Source organism: Corella eumyota, chromosome 6 (assembly GCF_963082875.1).
Source record: "Corella eumyota chromosome 6, kaCorEumy4.1, whole genome shotgun sequence".
Lineage (NCBI taxonomy): Eukaryota > Metazoa > Chordata > Ascidiacea > Phlebobranchia > Corellidae > Corella > Corella eumyota.
In genome coordinates, this window is record NC_137495.1 from 14104280 (window position 1) to 14127046 (window position 22767).

At 33.3% G+C, this 22767-nt stretch overlaps 2 protein-coding genes across 3 annotated transcripts; one reads left to right on the forward strand and one right to left on the reverse strand.

The window, feature by feature from the left end:
- The first annotated feature begins 530 nt into the window (after window positions 1-530).
- LOC145755639 (fermitin family homolog 2-like) lies at window positions 531-16830 on the forward strand. The gene is made up of 17 exons (XM_082571886.1): window positions 531-752; window positions 3767-3900; window positions 4336-4435; window positions 5049-5204; window positions 6985-7174; window positions 7592-7694; window positions 8840-8947; window positions 9311-9433; window positions 11514-11563; window positions 11691-11805; window positions 12273-12392; window positions 13171-13312; window positions 14330-14418; window positions 14753-14902; window positions 15195-15284; window positions 15666-15754; window positions 16054-16830. The coding sequence occupies exons 1-17, from the start codon at window positions 548-550 to the stop codon at window positions 16172-16174; spliced, it is 2085 nt and encodes a 694-aa protein (XP_082428012.1). The 5' UTR covers window positions 531-547; the 3' UTR covers window positions 16175-16830.
- Window positions 16831-17101: 271 nt separating this feature from the next.
- On the reverse strand, window positions 17102-20988 carry LOC145754858 (4-galactosyl-N-acetylglucosaminide 3-alpha-L-fucosyltransferase 9-like). 2 transcript variants are annotated; one of them, XM_082571002.1, is made up of 7 exons: window positions 20262-20988; window positions 19608-19733; window positions 19300-19461; window positions 18608-18796; window positions 18095-18271; window positions 17513-17702; window positions 17234-17430 (listed from the first exon to the last, which is right to left on the reverse strand). In XM_082571002.1, the coding sequence occupies exons 1-7, from the start codon at window positions 20717-20719 to the stop codon at window positions 17374-17376; spliced, it is 1359 nt and encodes a 452-aa protein (XP_082427128.1). In that variant the 5' UTR covers window positions 20720-20988; the 3' UTR covers window positions 17234-17373. The 2 variants fall into 2 exon arrangements, with proteins under 2 accessions (XP_082427127.1, XP_082427128.1); XM_082571001.1 differs by having other exon boundaries at window positions 17102-17702.
- Between the last annotated feature and the right edge of the window lie 1779 nt (window positions 20989-22767).

The window sequence follows — 22767 nt, forward strand, 5'->3', positions numbered from 1 at the left end:
TTGTTTAATTACATGTGCCATATTTCGGTTACACACTCTGTTTATGTAGGGCGTGCAAAACTAATAGAGATTAAAGAATTTTTAATAACCTTACCCTAATCTTCCCTTGCTAATTTTGTTCTTTTCCGCATTTATTTTATTTAGTACTACTTGTTAAAAATGGCAGCGTGATGTAGTGGTAAGAACCCTGCTACACCATACATGAGGTCGTGGGTTCAATCCCTACTGCTATCATGCTGTAGCGCCCTTGAGTAAGGCACTATAAACAGTGTGGACTCCTGCTGAGCCAGCACTTAATCAGCAGCATAATTATCGGGCAATTATAATTTATAATATCCCAAACTGCCACAGGCAACTCGAGATTGGGTCGGGGTAACAAAATGTTATGTTTTAGTCGTGCATTCGACTTTCCCACATCGAGGATAAATAAATATTAAAAAGAAGTTATGTGATTGCTAGGCCAACTGTATCAACTTTAACGAATTTTAATCAACTTTAAATAAAAACATTTTTTTTCTTAAAAGGTTTTTATTTTAAAACTTAAAAAATGTCTGCGTTAAGCGGGGTTCAAATGGCTGATGGTCGCTATGCCGACGGGTCATGGGAACTAAAGATAAAGGTGACGGATTTATCAATAAAAAACAAGCAAGGAGAAGTTATGAGAGAAGTTGATATTAAAGTTTTGGTGACAACGGAGTTACATATTGGGGGAGTTATTGCTAAGCTTGTGGATACTCTAAAAAGCCAATACGGTAATTTGTTTGTTTCTTCTATTCTAGAATAAGTTTTTATAATTTGAACTTTTCGGATTACTTGTACTTTACAGTCTTAGTTAATTCTTTCTTGTACTTTACAGTCCTAGCTAATTCTCTCTTGTACTTTACAGTCCTCGCTAATTCTCTCTCGTACTTTACTGTCCTAGCTAATTCTCTTTTGTACTTTACAGTCCTTGCTAATTCTCTCAGACTTTACAGTCCTAGCTAATTCTCTCTTGTACTTTACAGTCCTTGCTAATTCTCTCTTGTACTTAACAGTCCTCGCTAATTCTCTCTTGTACTTTACAGTCCTTGCTAATTCTCTCTCGTACTCTACAGTCCTCGCTAATTCTCTCTTGTACTTTACAGTCCTCACTAATTCTCTCTTGTACTTTACAGTCCTTGCTAATTCTCTCTTGTACTTTACAGTCCTCACTAATTCTCTCTTGTACTTTACAGTCCTTGCTAATTCTTTCTCGTACTTTACAGTCCTAGCTAAGTTTCTCTCGTACTTTACAGTCCTAGCTAAGTTTCTCTTGTACTTTACAGTCCTCGCTAATTCTCTCTTGTACTTTACAGTCCTCGCTAATTCTCTCTTGTACTTTACAGTCCTCGCTAATTCTCTCTCTTGTACTTTACAGTCCTAGCTAATTCTCTCTTGTACTTTACAGTCCTCGCTAATTCTTTCTTATACTTTACAGTCCTCACTAATTCTCTCTTGTACTTTACAGTCCTCGCTAATTCTCTCTTGTACTTTACAGTCCTCGCTAATTCTCTCTCTTGTACTTTACGGTCCTAGCTGACTCTCTCTCGTACTTTACAGTCCTCGCTAATTCTCTTTTGTACTTTACAGTCTTCGCTAATTCTCTCTTGTACTTTACAGTCCTCGCTAATTCTCTCTTGTACTTTACAGTCCTCGCTAATTCTCTCTCTTGTACTTTACGGTCCTAGCTGACTCTCTCTCGTACTTTACAGTCCTCGCTAATTCTCTTTTGTACTTTACAGTCCTCGCTAATTCTCTCTTGTACTTTACAGTCCTCGCTAATTCTCTCTTGTACTTTACAGTCCTCGCTAATTCTCTCTCTTGTACTTTACGGTCCTAGCTGACTCTCTCTCGTACTTTACAGTCCTCGCTAATTCTCTTTTGTACTTTACAGTCCTCGCTAATTCTCTCTTGTACTTTACAGTCCTCGCTAATTCTCTCTTGTACTTTACAGTCCTCGCTAATTCTCTCTCTTGTACTTTACGGTCCTAGCTGACTCTCTCTCGTACTTTACAGTCCTCGCTAATTCTCTTTTGTACTTTACAGTCCTCGCTAATTCTCTCTTGTACTTTACAGTCCTCGCTAATTCTCTCTTGTACTTTACAGTCCTCGCTAATTCTCTCTCTTGTACTTTACGGTCCTAGCTGACTCTCTCTCGTACTTTACAGTCCTCGCTAATTCTCTTTTGTACTTTACAGTCCTCGCTAATTCTCTCTTGTACTTTACAGTCCTCGCTAATTCTCTCTTGTACTTTACAGTCCTCGCTAATTCTCTCTCTTGTACTTTACGGTCCTAGCTGACTCTCTCTCGTACTTTACAGTCCTCGCTAATTCTCTTTTGTACTTTACAGTTCTCGCTAATTCTCTCTTGTACTTTACAGTCCTCGCTAATTCTCTCTTGTACTTTACAGTCCTCGCTAATTCTCTCTCGTACTTTACAGTCCTAGCTTATTCTCTCTTGTACTTTACAGTTCTCGCTAATTCTCTCTTGTACTTTACAGTCCTTACTAATTCTCTCTTGTACTTTACAGTCCTTGCTAATTCTCTCTTGTACATTACAGTCCTTGCTAATTCTCTCTTGTACTTAACAGTCCTCGCTAATTCTTTCTTGTACTTTACAGTCCTTGCTAATTCTTTCTCGTACTCTACAGTCCTCGCTAATTCTCTCTTGTACTTTACAGTCCTCACTAATTCTCTCTTGTACTTTACAGTCCTTGCTAATTCTCTCTTGTACTTTACAGTCCTCACTAATTCTCTCTTGTACTTTACAGTCCTTGCTAATTCTTTCTCGTACTTTACAGTCCTCGCTAATTCTCTCTTGTACTTTACAGTCCTTGCTAATTCTCTCTTGTACTTTACAGTCCTCACTAATTCTCTCTTGTACTTTACAGTCCTTGCTAATTCTTTCTCGTACTTTACAGTCCTAGCTAAGTTTCTCTTGTACTTTACAGTCCTCGCTAATTCTCTCTTGTACTTTACAGTCCTTGCTAATTCTCTCTTGTACTTTACAGTCCTCGCTAATTCTCTCTTGTACTTTACAGTCCTTGCTAATTCTCTCTTATACTTTACAGTCCTCGCTAATTCTCTCTTGTACTTTACAGTCCTCGCTAATTCTCTCTTGTACTTTACAGTCCTTGCTAATTCTCTCTTGTACTTTACAATCCTCGCTAATTCTCTCTTGTACTTTACAGTCCTTGCTAATTCTCTCTCGTACTTTACAGTCCTAGCTAAGTTTCTCTCATACTTAACAGTCCTTGCTAATTCTCTCTTGTACTTTACAGTCCTCACTAATTCTCTCTTGTACTTTACAGTCCTTGCTAATTCTCTCTCGTACTTTACAGTCCTAGCTAATTCTTTCTCGTACTTTACAGTCCTCGCTAATTCTCTCTTGTACTTTACAGTCCTCGCTAATTCTCTCTTGTATTTTACGGTCTTCGCTAATTCTTTCTTGTACTTTACAAAAGTGTATTTGTTGCGCAATTGTCGAGAGTAGATTATAATTTATTAGAAAACGGCAAACCGAGTGTTTTTTATGTTTAGTAAATTGTATACAATCTTAAATGACTATTATTATTCTTAATACTCGGGCCAAGTACTCGGACTCAGATTCGATTGGCCCATCTCTAGTTGTAACTAAATATAACCTTATATTTAAAGTGTAGGCTGTATAACAATTTTACTTTTTTTCCCATTACTTTTAACTAAGATCACATTTTTTTCTAATTTACTTTAAAAACTTATTTTTTTAGATGTATCGAAGGGTTGGTCCGACTATGAATTGTGGTGGCCCAAAACACAAAAATGGTTGGATAAGATGGGTCAAGTGTTGGGTAAATACGAGGTTCAGGCGGACGCTGAGTTACTTTACACCCCAAAACATAAGGTATGCAGTTATTGACCATATCAAAAGCTACATATAAATTAAACTATGAACTTTACAATGAAGCTGTTTTATTTATGCTTTTGGAATTTTATAATCCACTTTGTTATTAATATTTAAAAAAATTTAATTTAAATTGACCTTTGTGTAGTGGTTAGAACACTTGGCTTTACTATAATAGGTCTTGTGTTCGATTCCCACTGCTCTCGTGCTGTGGTGCCCTTGAGTAAGGCGCTATAAACGGTGTAAACTCCTGCTGAGCCAGCACTTAATCAGCATAATTATCGGGCAATTATAATCTCTATAATATCCCAAACTGCCACAGGCAACTCGAGACTGGGTCGGAGTAACTTATGTTTCTTTATGTTTAAGTCGCGCATTTGACATTTCCACATCGAGGATAAATAAAATACAAATAAATTTATATTTTGTTGCTAGGTTGTAAAGGTCCAGTTACCCGATCTACAATATGCAAATGTGCGAGTAAATTTTGCTGCTAAAGTTTTACATGTTGTTATCGAGATGTGCAAGTTTTTTGGTGAGTTTTCAGCTAAAAATAAACTTTTACTAACAATGGACATCTTTTATTGAACCCCCAGTTCACCAAAAGCCCTTCTCTGTAAAAAAACTTTTTAAATTTTTATATAAAAATTTTTAAATTATAAAAAGGAAATACCCTGCTAAAAAAAATAAAAATAAAAATAATGGAAAAATAATTCAAAAAAAAATAAACGAAGTTTTTTTTTTAACTCTTTATTAAGACAGGTTTAAAATTAAATTTTATTTTCAATTTTTCATAATTTTTTTTTGTAATATTTTTATCTTTGATGTGGAAAGTCGAATGCGCAACCCAAACATAGAGTAACATGAGTTACTCAGACCCAGTCTCGAGGTGCCTGTTGCCTGTGGCAGTTTGGGATATTAATGATTATAATTGCCCGATAATTATGCTGCTGATTAAGTGCTGGCTCAGCGGGAGTTCATACCGTTTATGACGCCTTACTTAAGGGCACTACAGCATAAGAGCAGTGGCTATTGAACCCACAACCTCATGTGGTGTAGCAAGTGCTCTGACCACTACACCACGCTGCCGGTTTTTATTGTCGATATTCGATTTTTAAATTTCTTAAATTAAATAAAATTTTTTTTAGATATTCGACACCCAGAAGAGTTATCAATCATGATTCCCCCGAAAGCCCCAAAAGCGGGAAACACCCCCAAAAAGGACACCCAAGATCAGGATGAGGGTTTGTTGACCCCGAATGTATTAACCCCGGGACTTACCCCAACTTCACCCTACACCCCAGGTGAAAATTTCAAAATTTTTATTTTTAGTAAATTTTTTTTAAAATTATTTTTAATTTTTTGTTTTAACTTACTTTTATTTTGCAATGATTTTATAAACTAGTTAATATTCTCTGGACAGGATTAATTGACCCACAAACAAAAATTGCAGTTTTTTGAAGGTCTATAACTTGGACATTCACATTTTTTTTGTATATATCTTTATCCTCGATGTAGAAAAGTCAAATGCGCGACTTAAACATAGAGTAACATCAGTTACTCTGACCCAGTCTCGAGTTGCCTGTGGCAGTTTGGGATATTATAGAATATAATTACCCAATAATTATGCTGCTGATTAAGTGCTGGCTCAGCAGGAGTTCATATTGTTTATAGCACCTTTCTCAAGGACGCTACAGCATGAGATCAGTGGGGATCAAACCCAGGACCTCATGTAGTGTAGAAAATGTTTTGACTACTACACCACACTGCCTTTATGTCGTTCATTAAGCTTTATTATATATTTTTGCATAATTGACATATTTTTGAAAACCATAAGTCTTTTTAAGTTTAAATTCAAAATAAATAGTTTTGAATAAAAAGTTTATTTTTAAGCAATACATAAGAACATTACGAGACTTAAACCAGGTATTATGTGTTTCAATGTCGTAATTTACATAAATTTAATTAAAATAATCAAAAATAACTTCATTTTCATAAACCTGATGTTTGTTGTATATTTATTAATATAATGCCTAAAAATTAATTTGCATTCAAATTTATATATAATTGATTTGGTTCACGTTAACTGTCCGTACCCAGACAAAACTGATAAACACTACATACCTTCCAAATTTACTCGAAGCTTGTACGTAACTCTCCTACGCAACGCCTTTTTCGTTTTAAACTTAGATAGGGTTGGGGTAAGGGTATATATATTTAAAGACTAAGATGATGTCTGCAAATCAACCGTCGGTGTTCAGTGAAGTCGCAAACTTAAAACAATAAGTCTTGTCTGACGACTATTGTTTATCAACAAGCGTACTGCCTAATTTGGGACATAATCGAACTTATAACTGTTTAATTAAACTATATTACACCAAAATGTAGTAATTTATAGCTAATGTTGTTTATTGTTTATTATTTATTCGCATAGGCTACATTACGAGAGAGCTATCTGGTAAATATTACGTAACTTCTAAATTCACTGGTTTTGAGAACGTAACTTTTTTTTGTTGAGTTACGAACAGTTTACATGAACCAATGATTTTATTTATTTTTTTATTTATTAATATTGTATTTTATATAATTTTTAATCATTATATTTCCATAAAAATGAAGGTTAATTTTTAGTTGTCATGCTTTTCAAGATATTAGTGTTTTATTTTTAGTAAAACAATCTGCTGGCATTTGCTTATATTAGGAAATTTTTAGCGCTTAATTATGGTAAAGCTTTTTTAACTTCATTTCAGTAGATTTAGGGTCGGAGTTTAATTCCTTTTTATATATTTATTTATCCTCGAAATGGGTAGAGTAACAACTGTTACCCCGACCCGGTCTCAAATTGACTTTGGCAGTTTGGGATATTATAGATTATAATTGCCCGATAATTAAGCTGCTGATTAAGTGCTGGCTCAGCAGGAGTTCATACCGTTTATAGCGTCTTACTCAAGGGCTCTACAGCATGAGATCAGTGAGGGTTAAACCCAGGAACTCTTGTAGTGAAACTAAGTGTTCTTACCACTACACCATGCTGCCTGTTTCACTATTCTAACATTGAGGATAAACTTATAATTTATCACCCAGGGTCACCCATGTACAATACCCTCACCCCCAAAAACATGAAATCTTCGTCGATGTCGCAGAGTCTTGAGTTTCTCGACACGACGTACATCGACACAAAGTTGTTGATCAACAGCCAGAAGCCATCAACAAGAGCATTGACAAACCTCATGAGACCGAAAAACTACGTCGACAAAGCTGGCTTTAACACTGGGTAAGCACTTTTAATGGGTAGGCACTTTTTAATACTAGGTCGGACTTTTTTACTACTGGGTAAACACTTTTTTAATACCAGGTAAGTACTTTTTTAAATAGTGGATTTTTTAAATATTGGGTAAACACTTACTTTAATACTGGGTAAGGACTTACTTTATTACTGGGTAAGGACTTTTTTAAATACTGAATAAGCACTTTTTTAATACTGGGTAAGGACTTTTTTAATATTGGGTAAGCACTTTTTTAATACTGGGTAAGGACTTTTTTAATAGTGTGTATGGACTTTTTTAAATAGTGGGTTTTTCTAAATACTTTTGTTTTTGGATTAGCACTTTTTTATTTCTTGGTAAGCACTTTTTTAAGTTCTGGGTAAGCACTTTTATTCCCGGGTTTTAACCTTAACGATTGTGTTTAGATGGGTCGACAGTTCACGCTGTTTGATGGAGCAAGGAGTTAATGAAAAAGACACAATTTTGCTGCGGTTCAAGTTTTATTCCTTCTTTGACCTTAATCCGAAGGTATTTTAATATTACTGATGATATAGTTGGTAAAAACATTCGGCTTCACAACATGAGGTCCTTGGTTCAATCCCCATTGCTTTCATGCTGTAGCGCCTTTAAGTAAGGTGCTATAAACAGTCTGAACTCCTGCTAAGCAAATACTTAATCATAGGCTTAATTATCGGGCAATTATAATCTATAATATCCCAAACTGCCACAGACAACTCGAGACTGGGTCAGGGGTTACAAATTTACTCTATGTTAAGGTGTGAAGTCTAACTTTCTACATTGAGGATAAAGATATATAAAAAAATAATTAAATCTTACAAATTTGTTCGTTTTTTTAAACTAAATTTTTTTTTTAATTTTCTAATTTAAAATTTGGAAAAATTTTTAATTTTTATTGTAATTAAAACATACTAAAAAATAAAAAAGTAATATTTTAATTTTATAAAAGTTATAAGTTACAAAATAAATTTTAAAAATTAAAAAAGAAATTTTAAAACTTATTTAGCTGAAACAGAGTTGAAATTTTTCTATTAAAATGACGTCACGAAATTTTTCTATTCAGTATAGGAAGTTATTAATTTCAAATTATCATTCAACAAACCTTTAATAAATGTTGAATATCAGGAACACTGAATTTAACAAAAATTAAAAAAAAAAAATTTTATTAAAATTTAAATATTTCTTTTTTATATATAGATTTATTTATCCTCAATGCGTAAAAAACGAACAAATCTGTAAGATTTAATTATTTTTTTTATATATCTTTATTTTCAATGTAGAAAGTTAGACTTCACACCCTAAACATATAGTAACATCAGTTACCCCGACCCAGTCTCGAGTTACCTTTAGTAATTTGAGATATTATAAAGATTATAATTGCCCGATAATTATGCTGCTGACTAAGTGCTGGTTTAGCAGAAGTTTATTCCATTTACAGCGCCTTACTCAAGGGCGCTACAGCATGAGAGCAGTGGGGATCGAACCCAGGACCTTGTGTAGTATAGCCAAGTGTTCTGACTACTACAACACTTTCCTTGTCATTAAATGATTAAACTTGAAAAAAATATCTTTAAACATAGAGTAACATTTGTTACCTCTACCCAGTCTCGAGTTGCCTTTACCCCTTTCAGATAATTAAAATATATTTTAATTAGTACGATGCTGTGAGGATAAATCAGTTGTTTGAGCAAGCAAAATGGAATTTATTATGTGAGGATATTGACTGCACCGAGGAAGAGATGATCATGTTTGCATCTTTACAGGTAAAATTCAAAACATATATTAAATTATGACATCACAAACCTAAATATGACATCATAGACCTAGTTATGACATCACAAACTTAATAATGACATCAAAACTTGATTATGGCATTATAACCTTAATTATGACATCAGAAATTTAAATATGACACCACAAACTTAAATATAACATCACAAACCTATTTATGACATCACAAATTTAAATATGACATCACAAACTTAATTATGACATCACAAACCTAAATATGACATAAAAAACATAATTATAACATCACAAACTTAATTATGACATCACAAACCTAACTCTGACATCATGAAATTAATTATGACATCACAAACTTAATTATGACAATTATTTTGTAGTACCACATCTCCAAGTTATCGGAAAACACAAACGAAGACGTTGAACAAAACGACAATCGAGATATTGATCAAGCTTTACAAGACTTGGAAGGTTCTCTGGGAACAAACAGTGTGGTTAGCAAGGTACGTTCAATTTGAGGTTCTGGGTTCGATTCCCATTGTTGCCCCTTATTTTAAATTGTTTAAAACCTAAAACTTGGGTTCGAGGGTTCGATTCCCATTGTTGCCCCTTATTTTAAATTGTTTAAAACCTAAAACTTGGGTTCGAGGGTTTGATTCCCATTGTTGCCTCTTATTTAAAATGGTTTTAAATTTAAGACTTAAGTTCTAAGGTTTGATTCCCACTGTTGCCACATATTTTAAATTGTTTTAAACCTAAAACTTGGGTTCTGAAGTTTGATTCCCACTGTTGCCCCTTATTTTAAATGGTTTTAAATTTAAGACTTAAGTTCTAAGGTTTGATTCCCACTGTTGCCACATATTTTAAATGGTTTTAAACCTAAAACTTGGGTTCTAAGGTTTGATTCTCACTGTTGCTCCTGTTTTAAATTGTTTAAAACCTAAAACTTGGGTTCTAAGGTTTGATTCCCACTGTTGCTTCTGTTTTAAATTGTTTAAAACCTAAAACTTGGGTTCTAGGGTTTGATTCCCACTGTTGCCTCTTATTTTAAATGGTTTAAAACCTAAAACTTGGGTTCTAAGGTTTGATTCCCACTGTTGCTCCTGTTTTAAATTGTTTAAAACCTAAAACTTGGGTTCTAAGGTTTGATTCCCACTGTTGCTCCTGTTTTAAATTGTTTAAAACCTAAAACTTGGGTTCTAAGGTTTGATTCCCATTGTTGCCTCTTATTTAAAATGGTTTTAAACCTAAAACTTAGGTTCTAAGGTTTGATTCCCACTGTTGCCACACATTTTAAATAGTTTTAAACCTAAAACTAAGGTTCTAAGGTTTGATTCCCATTGTTGCCCCTTATTTTAAATAGTTTTAAACCTAAAACTTGGGTTCGAGGGTTTGATTCCCATTGTTGCCTCTTATTTAAAATGGTTTTAAACCTAAAACTTAGGTTCTAAGGTTTGATTCTCACTGTTGCTCCTGTTTTAAATTGTTTAAAACCTAAAACTTGGGTTCTAAGGTTTGATTCCCACTGTTGCTTCTGTTTTAAATTGTTTAAAACCTAAAACTTGGGTTCTAGGGTTTGATTCCCACTGTTGCCTCTTATTTTAAATGGTTTAAAACCTAAAACTTGGGTTCTAAGGTTTGATTCCCACTGTTGCTCCTGTTTTAAATTGTTTAAAACCTAAAACTTGGGTTCTAAGGTTTGATTCCCACTGTTGCTCCTGTTTTAAATTGTTTAAAACCTAAAACTTGGGTTCTAAGGTTTGATTCCCATTGTTGCCTCTTATTTAAAATGGTTTTAAACCTAAAACTTAGGTTCTAAGGTTTGATTCCCACTGTTGCCACACATTTTAAATAGTTTTAAACCTAAAACTAAGGTTCTAAGGTTTGATTCCCATTGTTGCCCCTTATTTTAAATAGTTTTAAACCTAAAACTTGGGTTCGAGGGTTTGATTCCCATTGTTGCCTCTTATTTAAAATGGTTTTAAACCTAAAACTTAGGTTCTAAGGTTTGATTCCCACTGTTGCCACACATTTTAAATAGTTTTAAACCTAAAACTAAGGTTCTAAGGTTTGATTCCCATTGTTGCCCCTTATTTTAAATAGTTTTAAACCTAAAACTTGGGTTCGAGGCTTTGATTCCCATTGTTGCCTCTTATTTAAATTGGTTTTAAACCTAAAACTTAGGTTCTAAGGTTTGATTCCCACTGTTGCCACACATTTTAAATAGTTTTAAACCTAAAACTAAGGTTCTAAGGTTTGATTCCCACTGTTGCCCCTTATTTTAAATAGTTTTAAACCTAAAACTTGGGTTCGAGGCTTTGATTCCCATTGTTGCCTCTTATTTAAATTGGTTTTAAACCTAAAACTTAGGTTCTAAGGTTTGATTCCCACTGTTGCCACACATTTTAAATAGTTTTAAACCTAAAACTAAGGTTCTAAGGTTTGATTCCCACTGTTGCCCCTTATTTTAAATAGTTTTAAACCCAAAATTTCATGGTATGAAGTCAAGTGTTCTTACCACTAAACCACCTAGATAAATTAAAGTTTAGATTATAAAATAAGAAAATTATTTTTTGTTTGTAGGGTGATATTACATCAGTTCCTGAGTTGTCACACTATCTTAAACTTTTCAAGTTAGTATACTAAAAGTTATTTTTTTTTAACAACATTTTTTAACCTAATTAAAATACTCTATTTGTTAAAAAAAAAAATTTTTTAAATTTTAGAATTTTTTTTTTTAATTTAAAAAATTTTTTTTAGACCCAAAAAGTTTACCCTGAAAGGTTACAAGAAACATTATTTTATCTTCAAAGATACGAATATTTCTTATTTTAAATCTAAAGAGGATGCGGCATCTCTACTAAGCCCAACTACGGTTCGTTTTACAAAAATAATTTGATTTTTAGGGGGGGGGGGGGGGGGTTAAAAATGGCATTTTTTTTGTTCTTTTAAAATTTTTTAAATTTCGTTTGTATTCCAAATTATTTAAAATTATTATCATATATTATTATAACTACATAAGGTCCTGGGTTCAATTACCACTGCTCTCATGCTATACGCCCTTGAGTAAGGTGACATAAACGGTATAAAGTTTTTTTTTTTTTTTTGAATTAAAATTTAAACGTTTTATTGGATTTCTATTTATTACTTGGTGTCGTTGTTGGCACTTGGCTTTACTACATAAAGTCCCAGGTTCGATTCCCACTGCTCTCATCCTGTGACGCTTTTAAGTAGAGTGTTCCGGCCGTTAATTTTATTAACTTTAGCAATTATTTGTTGGATTATAAATATGTGAAAATATTATTTTATTTTAAATTTGTTGTTTTTAAATTTTGATTTTAGATTAAGTTGAAGGGAGCAGAAGTTATCCCTGATGTGAATATTGGAGAGGAAAAATATATCATCAAACTTTTAATCCCTAGTGCCGAGGGAATGTCAGAGTTGTGGCTTAGATGTGACACCGTAAGTTACAACTCTTAATTTTTACTTTTTTAATTACAACCTTTAATTTTTTATTTTTTTCACTGTGAGTTACAACTCTTATTTGATTTTCCTTCACTGTGAGTTACAACTCTTATTTTTTTATTAGCTACAATCATTATTTTACCTACTTTTATCGATAGTTACAACCCTAAATTTTTATTTTTTCTTTGTTTAAAACCTTATTTAAAAAATACTCTAAAACTAGTGATGTGCCGATCAAAATGGTGATCGTAAATCGTCGATTTTTGAAGGTATTTTGCGATCACCCGATCAAGGTCCAAAATCGGCAGATCGGTAATTACGTCACATTTAATTTTACGTCACAAATAAACACGCACATGCCTTAACCACATAGATTTCCATAAACTTTTACAGCGCTTTATTTCCGCGCTAGTAAAATTGTTTTTAGTTCTTGTAAATGATACTGAATATTACGGTTAAATATTTAAACAAACTTGTGAATAAGTAGAAGTGTTTAACATACAGGGTCAATTTTTTTGTATTTAGTGACGATAAAGTTACCGATTGTTCGGTCACGTTATCAGATCGATTTCGATTATAAAGAACGGCGATCGGCACATCACCATTAGTTACAACTATTATTCTTTACTATTTTCTTTGTTACTTACAAGTATTATTTTTACCTTTTTTTATTAATAGTAACAACTTTTTTTTTTTTTTTTTTTTACTTAAAGTTACATCCCTTGTTTCTCCATCTTTTTACTGTAAGTTACAACTCTTGTTTAATTTTTTTAAGGACGTTGTGTATTGTCAATGGATAGCTGCGTGTAAACTGGCAGCGAAAGGCCACACGATGGCAGACTCGAGTTACGAAAACGAAGTCCAAAATTTCCGAACTTTGCTTAAACTGCAAAAAAGTGGGACAGGGAATGGGAATGGTAAAAAATTATCTTAAAGTCCTATATTAGCGATATTTTTTTGCTCAGAAATTAATAAAGTTGGTGTCACTGAACACAAAAATGATTTTAACTTTAAATAATTTTAATTACTTTTTAAGTTACACAACTTTTAAAAAAAACTTTAACTTAATTTAAAAAAAAGGGAAGTCCTGTTTGTGATGATGTAGAAAGTACTAGCTTGTATACATTCACTACTCTACTTAGAACTTTCTACGTCACACAAAACATTATGGTAACCTGGTTTTTTATGTTAATCATTTTCCAGTATTTTTGAAAACTAAATTGTAAGTACCACAGACATTTTTTAAAGATTCTAAAGCCATTTTGTGATTCAGTGTCAACCATACTAACATGCTATATACATCACTTACTCATATTTTTTTGTTTACATTTTTTGCTCAAGTGATTTTAATACTATGGTTAAAAATATTTATAAATCAAGTTAAATTACGGTCCTGTCTGCTAACCAACAATATTGTAATGTCTGAATTGAGATAAAATTTAACTTTAACCTTTTTTAATATTTTAAATGTAAAGTTATACTTAAAGAGATGGTTCAGTCGTAGAGTTTTTTTTTTTAATTATGTTGGAATTTTTCCAACTTGCACGAGTATACCATTATTTTAAAAATTGGTCCTACGTCTGTGTCTGCCAGCATATGATCTTACGACGATGACGTCGTGGGTCACGTGACTGGCGAGCGTTGGGACTTTCCCTATTTACAATATTTACCTTCAAATCCCGATATCTCAAAAACTACTTGACCAATTTTTAAAATAATGGTATCCTCGTGAAAGTTGGAAAAATTCCAACATAATTAAAAAAGAAACTCTACGACCGAACCATCTCTTTAACGTTTCTTTTTATTAATTTTCTGTTAAATAGTTCTATTTTTACAAACATATTGAATTAAAAAAATTATTAAACTAATTCTTCTTTAAATTTATTTTTTTATATTTTTAAAATTTTTTTTAAATTTTTTCGATTTATTTTAAGCAAGTGGAGACGGTTTGGGAAGTCTGACAACGAACATTGAACCACAATTCTATGTCGCTAAAAAACATCTCAAAAAACTGGGGAACAAAGTAACCAAAATTATTTTAAAAATTTTTAAGGTTGATAATAGGAGGTAGTAGAAGTTAATAAGATCATGGGTTTGATTCCCACTGCTTCCATGCTGTAGAGCCCTTGAGTAAGGTGCTATAAACGATATGAACTCCTGCTGAGCCAGCACTTAATCAGCAGCTGAATTATCGGGCAATTATAATCTATATAATATCCCAAACTGTCACAGGCAACTTGAGACCGGGTCACGGTAACTAATGTTACTCTATGTTTAGGTCATTAAGTTGACCTTCTCACATCGAGGATAAATAAAAAGGAAACAAAAAATATATACAAAATTTTTTTTATTTTAAGCTTGCGGTTCGAAAAATTCAGGAATCCGTTGCTAACTATAGCAGCTACAATCTTGCTAATGCAAAACTAGCTTACATTAAGGCTTGGCAATCATTACCTGACTTTGGGATCACCTACTTTCTTGTCAAGTTTCAAAATTGTAGAAAAGAGGTAAATTTCAATATTTTAATAATTTAAAAGTTTATCCAGGATCTCAGGTCTTACTCAAGGATGCTACAACATGCCAGCAGTTGAGATCCAACCCAGGCTCTCAGGTCTTACTCAGGATACTACAAAATGCCAGCAGTGGGAATCAAACCCAGGATTTTAGGTCTTACTCAAAGATGCTACAACATGTCAGCAGTGGGAATCAAACCAAGGGCTTTAGGGTCTTACTAAATGATGTTACAACACCGATTGTAAATCTAGTTTTAGAAAGATTTTTAACAATGAGTTTTTTTAGGAGCTTGCAGCGATCGCGTACAATCGAATTATTCGAATGGATGCTGCATCTGGTGAGGCAACTAAAACATGGAGGTACAACACAATGAAGGTAGATTTCATTTGTTAGCTTGACTCTGTCTTGAGTTTTCTTTTTTTAGTTTATGTATTGTCAGTATATTTAAAATAGTTTTTTGTTTGGTAATTTACGCTTAGTTTACCTTTTTTTTTATCCTTGATATTGGAAAGTCAAGTTTAAGAGTTAAACATAAAGTAACATAAGTTACTCTGACCCAGTCTCGAGTTGACTGTGGCAGTTTGGGATATTATTTATTATAATTAACCGATAATTAAGCTGCTGATTAAGTGCTGGCTCATCAGAAGTTCATACTGTTTATATCGCCTTACTCAAGGACGCTACAGCATGAGAGCAGTGGGGATCAAACTGAGAACCTTATTTGGCGAAGTTTTATTAAATTAGTTTTGTTTCTAGGCATGGAGTGTAAATTGGGATACCAACACAGTCATTGTTGAACTTGCGGAGGAATCGAAATCAATTATGTTTGCTTGTACGAGATTTAGGTAAGTTTAGGGACACCTTGTTGTCTGAAAATTATACTTTTGTTTATCCTCAATAAAACATCAGTTACCCCAACCCAGTCTCTAGTTGCCTGTGGCAGTTTGGGATATTATAGATTGCAATTGCCCAATAATTAAGCTGTTGATTAAGTGCTGGCTCTGCAGGAGTTCATACCGTTTATAGCGCCTTAATAAAGGGCGCCCCAGCATAAGAGCAGTGGGGATTGAACCCAACTACATAAAAGGGGGTAAAGTTTAACCCACTTTTGAGGGTAAAAACTTTAACGGTAAATGCTTTTTAGCCCCAAGTTAGTCCACGAGTTGATAGGAGGATACATCTTCCTCTCGATGAGGACCAAAGATGCCGACGAAACTCTCGATGAGGAGAAGTTCTTCAAACTCACTGGAGGTTGGAACGGGTGAAGATTTGGAAGATTTTTGAACAAAAATGTTTCGAAAAATTTGTTATCATTTTTTTGAGATACTGATAAATAAATAAAAACCATTTCTATAAATGGTTGTTTTTTTCTGATATCCATATGTTAAAAAACACCATTTTACTAAAAGTTTTACATATTTCATTACACCCCTTCTACCCTATCCTCTCTTATCTGGGAAATCCCCTTTAATTTTGACAAATTTATGAAAAAATGTCGATTTTAAAATTTTTGGAATTTGGAAGACACTTTTTCATTTTGTAATTCTGGTGTCAACTTACTTTATTATATTGCGTTTATAACCTTATTATCATTCAATAGTTTCTGTAAATATTTTAAAACCATTTTCTTTCGATTCACAAAAAAAATTTAACATTTCGATCAAAAAACAATGTTTGAAAACTTTTAACTGCCGTTTATTGTAAATATTAAAAATCTTTGTTTTTTTGTTGTGGGTAAGTTTTCTTTTTGTTGAATCATTTAAAGGGTAAACTAATCAAAAGTTTAAACTTGTAAACTAATCAAATTACTAATCACAATCGTTATTTTCATTCTTATTAACATATTAAGCTTTATTAAACTAAGTGTAACAAATATTGCCTGGACGACCATTTTGTTAAACTTAATAAAATCTATGTATCATTATTTTCAATCGCATTAATTCTATTCTAATATTCTAAAACTTGTAGGATTCCTAAGTAAGACCTGAGATCCTGGGTTTGATTCCCACTGCTGGCATGTTGTAAAATCCTTAACTAATACCCGAGATCCTGGGTTTGATTTTCACTGCTGACATGTTGTAGCATTTTTGAGTAAAACCTGAGTCTTTGGCATATTTGTTAGTGTTATTAAGCTTATAAAGGTAAGCTAAACTTATTAACAGTCTAATTAAAAAAACACATTTAAAAAAAAGTTAAATTTTTTTTATTAAATGAAGTATTTGTAATAAGGTCGAAATAGTTGAAAATATTGCAATAAAAACAGAAAATATGTCAAAAAATAAAATTAGAGAAAAGATAATAATGTCAAAAAATCAGGTAAAAAAATGCTGAGTAAACCGTTCGTAAGCCAACTCTGCGTCTTTACATTCAGTTCGTTCTTCATCTATCCACCATTTATTAAGATCATGAACGACGTTAGGCTTGGTAATCGAGGATAAAACACAAAAACCAATTGGTCGTGGATTTAAATATTTTCTAACCAAGCTTGGGATGTGTTTATTTGAAATTTCGCCGTCATTATCTAAATATTTAACCCAAGTTCTCCATTGTAAATATTCAGCGTAAGCCGTGACATTTTTGTCCAAATATTTAAGATATTTTACCAGGTCTTTTTGGCTTTTAAAATCTTCCGCAAAAATGTAAGATTTCGGTGGCAAAATTGTCTTAATGTCGTTCCTGCTTGGACCAAAGATGATTGGAACGACGCCGCTGTACAAGGAGTTATACCATAACTTTTCGGTTACATAATCATGGCAGTGGAGGCTGTTTTCAAAAGCAAGGTAAAATTTGTACCTAAACAAAAAAGGTTTAATTTATCCTCAATGTGGGAAGGTTGACTTCATGGCCTAAACATAGAGTAACATCAGTTACTCCAACCCAGTCTCTAATTGACTTTCTGGTAATTAAGTGCTGGCTAAGTAGAAGTTTATACCGTTTATAGCGCCTTACTAAAGGGCACTACAGCATGAGATCAGTAAGAATCAAACCTAGAATCAAGTAAAGCCAAGTTTTTTTTTGTATATCTTTTTTTTTGTAAATATATCTTTATTCTCGATGTGGGAAAGTCAAATGTGGACCTAAACATAGAGTAACATCAGTTACTCCGACCCAGTCTCGAGTTGCCTGTGTCAGTTTGGGATATTATTGATTATGATAAAGTATTAAACAAATATCTAAATTTAAACCTTCCGAGAAGTTCAAAAAAGTTCGGGTCCCAGCGGGATAGAATTGGAAAATTCTGTTCATTGCAGGAACCAAATTGATCGATCTTCAACCCGGACCTCAACATGGAATCAGAAAGTTGAAATCTTAGAAAACTTGATTCAGTATTTCCACAATTGCTGACAATCCAACTTACCAACCTGGGTAATAATGGTTTTTTATTCTATAAATATTTATAACAAACTGGTAACATGATGTAAATGGTTAAAACATGACTTTAATGGGCCATGGGTTTGATCCCCACTGCTCTTAAGCTGTAGCCCCCTTTAGTAAGGCGCTATAAACAATATGAACTTCTGCTGAGCCAGCACTTAATCAGCAGCTTAATTATCGGACAAATATAATCTATAATATCCCAAACTGCTAAAGGCAACTCGAGACTGGGTCTGAGTAACAAATGTTACTCTATGTTTGGGTCAAGAAGTCGCCCTTTCCACATTAAGAATAAATAAAAAGAAAAAAAATATTAAACTTACCTATTTTTTTTGTTTATCAAACTTTTTAAATTTTTGTGAATATTTGGGTTTGAGTTAGTTTGGTGACGAATGGCGAGGGAATGTTTCGGAAGATCTTTAACCGCGTATTTTAAATCGATTTCATCCGAAACATAATTTCGTTTTAAATCATTCTGTTGCTTGAAAAAGTTTTTGCCGTTTTCTGGATTTCTGTAAAAAATAAAAAACTTACGTCTAAGATTTTGGGTTCAATACCCGCTAGAAGAATGGCCTACAAAAAAAACATAAAAACGTGGTCTGTTAAAAAAATAGATTTTTTTCATATTTGTTTGTCCTCAATGTATTTATAACCAAAAAATACATTAACTTTTTTTTTTTGTGTATATCTTTATCCTTGATGTGGGAAAGTCGAATACGCGACTTAAACATAGAGTAACATCAGTTACCCCAACCCAGTCTCAAGTTGACTTTGTCAGTTTGGAATATTATAGACTATAATTGCCCAGTAATTATGCTGCTGATTAAGTGCTGGCTCAGCAAGAGTTTATACCGTTTATAGTGCCTTACTCAAGGGCGCTACAGCATGAGAGCAGTGAGGATCAAACCCAGGACCTTATATATTTAAGCTCCTAACCACTACATCACAATGCCAGTATATCAAACCAATCAACAACAAGATAACAATTCAAATTATTTATTTAGCCCTAACTTACGAAATAAGTTTTAGCACCCAAGTAAAAGAAGCGTAAGGCACAAAAACATCCGAAGACCTCCGATAACTCGCAGTAAGATTGAAGAAGTCCTTGAGGTAAACATTTTGTGAAATCGATGCCGTACTTTCCGCACTCCACCAAACATAAAATTGGTCTGCTGTTCTGGTAAAAATAAAAGAAAATGGTGTTTAGTTTATGGTTTTGGTCGCATGGTGTTTAGTTTATAGTTTTGGTTGCATGGTGTTTAGTTTATGGTTTTAGTCGTATGGTGTTTAATTAATGGTTTTGGTCGTATGGTGTTTTTTTACCTGTTTTTTGGAAGGTCATTAATATCAAATTGGACAGCGTGAAAAACGATAAATCGACTTTCCCGCTCATATTTTCGGTCAAAAACTAATCTACTATTTCCACATTTACTAGTTTCAACTTGTGCTCTAAATAAAAGAGATTTATTTAAGAAAATTTTAACAATTAAGTCATTTAATAAGCAATGTGTGGTGGTCTGAAAAATTGGATTTACTACATGTGGTCGTGGGTTCAATCCCCATTGCTCCCATGCTGTAACACCCTTGAGTAAAGCGCTATAAACTGTATAAACTTCTGCTGAACAAAAAATTTAATCAGCAGATCAATTATCGGGCAATTATAATCTTTAATATTCCAAACTGCCACAGGCAACTTAAGACTGGGTCGGGGTAACAAATGTTACTCTATGTTTAAGTCGCGCATTTGACTTTCCCACATCGAGAATAAATACCACCAAAACTTTTCTTTGTTCTCAATTTTATTTTCAGTTAAAAAACAACAAATTTAGAACTTTATACAATATGGCAGTGTTTGATATTATTAAAAAAATTCAACATGCTAGGGTTGCCAACAGTGGGAATCAAACTCAAGACCCCAGGCAATTAAACTTAACAATTTTTAATTATGGTATTTTAAGTGAAAACAATTTAACTTACTGATTTGAAGTTAAGATAATTTTGGCATCGGTGAATAAAAATTCAAGTGCCGTAGTAATTTCGTTAAAGGGGGTGTACCAGAATAAGATGACGTCACTTCTTGTTGTGAAGTTTTGCAGATTTTTCTTCTTGAATTTAAAGTTACTTTTTCGTTCAACATTTGGTCTATTATTTTTTCTTGCAGGTTCAACAAAGCTCTTGTTTTGTATTCGTTCTAAAATTTCAATTTCTTTTTGCGCGAAGTTTCGATTTTCAATTCTTTCCGCCTTTTTCCGTTTCCATTGTTTACTTTTATGACGGAATAATCGTTTCAAAGCAACTGCCGAGTCCGTGGTCGCTGTTTTATATTCTGTAGAGAAGTTGACAGTCCAGACCAGGCAAGCAACCGAAATTAGAAGCAGAAATACAAAACTTAAAAACAATTTCCGCTTCGAACAAACATACGTTCTCTTGGCCATCTCTTAACCATTATTAACAATCAAAACTTCATAACTGAACAATCTAACAATGTTTATTAAACTTGCAGATATTTATTGTTCAAAACCGGGTTGTTAAATTTTAACAGTGAAACTTAAGCGCTTATGTCTTGTGCGTTTCCTATGTCAATATCCACTCAGTCGTGAAGTCTGTCTTTCGCTATGACGTCATCACGCGGTATTTTAACCTACAAACACTGTGATATATGATTTTAAACAGATACAGGCTCGAAAAGAATCTACCAAGCTGTGGTTGCAATTTAAACTTAGGTTATGGTGTGGCTTCTCTGTTCTGTAGCCAATTTAAGCGGTTATTGTTCCATAAACCGCCGTAAACTGTTTTCTAAGGGCCTTTTTCAGTCGATATACAAGAAACTAAAGAAGCTATATAGCCTAAACGCCTTTTTAAAACATAGTCTATAAATAATGGAGTATACAGTGGGCGAAGTACTGTATATATATACAATCCCAATATATATATAGGTTTGGTGACTATGACATAACATACTTAAATATATTTGTGTAAACATTAATACTTTTGGCATGTTTTAAATCATTAAATTAATTTTATCATTTTTTCCCGTCGCATTGTTGTAATATTAATTGTATATCGTATTTATTATTTACTTTTATCAATGCGCGAAAAACCAAAATAAAAATAAAAAAAGGCTACTGCAACGCCTTTTTAAAACACAGTCTATAAATAATGGAGCATACAGTTGGCGAACTACTGCATATATATAAATATACAATGTCCAATATATATACCTTAAAAATTTATAATATGTTTTTAACTCACTTAAAAATTTTATAATATGTTTTTAACTCACGAAAGTTAACTACAGTACTATTGTACCATTAAATCGTTTCCATGTCACATGCTTTTATTTTAATCGTAAACCTACATATAAATATTTAATAGTTATGCTGCATACAAACCAATAAAATGATTTTATTTGCACTTCTGTTTGTCACCAGCAGCGTGGTGTAGTGGTAAGAACACTTGCTTGCTGCACCACACATGAGGTCGTGGGTTCAATCCCCACTGCTCTGATACTGTAGCGCCCTTAAGTAAGATAACTCGAGACTGGGGGCCACAGGCAACTCGAGACTGGGTCGAAGTAACTGATGTTACTCTATGTTTAAGTCGCGCATTTGACTTTGTCCCACCTTTTTTTTATATTAACCTATTACCAAAGCTTTAATTTAGACTTTTACAAAAGACCACAAATAGCTTTATTTTAGGCTTAACCTAGCCTTAAGATTTCGATGTTGAACGTACAGTTAGGGAAGTTTAAATGGGAGGCCTTCCAACGACAATAGGAGACCAAACACTTCTCCGTACATGGATATTCATTGGTTTTATAAGCGCGTTTGGTCAGCTTGTAGTGCCTTTAGGCCGATGGCTTTGATCGACTGTTTGCTTTTTTGAATATCGGATCACCTACGCTATGGCAGGAACTGTTTCTCCCCAAATTTTGGCACAGTTTTAAAGTTTTAGTAGTCAGGGTTAGGGTTTTGCCGTTTTTTGTTAGATGTGTTGCCGTTTTTTTGTTAGATGTGTTGCACTTTAGTCTTAGTAGTTGGTCGCTTGCCGTTTTTTTGTTAGATGTGTTGCACTGCAGTCTTAGTAGTTAGGTCGTTTGCTAGTTTTTTTGGTGGACGTCTTGCGCTTTAGTCTTAGTAGTTAGGTCGCTTGCTAGGTTTTTAGATAGATGTCTTGCGCTTTAGTCTTAGTAGTTAGGTCGCTTGCTAGGTTTTTTGGTAGATGTCTTGCGCTTTAGTCTTAGTAGTTAGGTCGCTTGCTAGGTTTTTTGGTAGATATGTTGCGCTTTAGTCTTATTAGTTGGTCGCTTTGCTAGGTTTTTGATAGATATGTTGCGCTTTAGTCTTATTAGTCAGGCCCCTTGCCGTTTTTTTGATTGATATCTTGCGCTTTAGTCTTAGTAGTTGGTCGCTTTGCTAGGTTTTTTGGTAGATGTCTTGCGCTTTAGTCTTAGTAGTTGGTTGCTCGCTAGGTTTTTTGGTAG

Coding starts and splice junctions, on each gene's coding strand:
- LOC145755639 (XM_082571886.1), top strand. CDS start 548: ATGTCTGCGTTAAGCGGGGTTCAAATGGCTGATGGTCGCTATGCCGAC. Junction 5,205..6,984: donor AACTTCACCCTACACCCCAG/GTGAAAATTTCA, acceptor TTTATCACCCAG/GGTCACCCATGTACAATACC. Junction 15,285..15,665: donor GGAGGTACAACACAATGAAG/GTAGATTTCATT, acceptor TTTTGTTTCTAG/GCATGGAGTGTAAATTGGGA.
- LOC145754858 (XM_082571001.1), bottom strand. CDS start 20,719: ATGGCCAAGAGAACGTATGTTTGTTCGAAGCGGAAATTGTTTTTAAGT. Junction 19,462..19,607: donor AATGACCTTCCAAAAAACAG/GTAAAAAAACAC, acceptor TATTTTTACCAG/AACAGCAGACCAATTTTATG. Junction 18,797..19,299: donor TGGGTGCTAAAACTTATTTC/GTAAGTTAGGGC, acceptor TATTTTTTACAG/AAATCCAGAAAACGGCAAAA.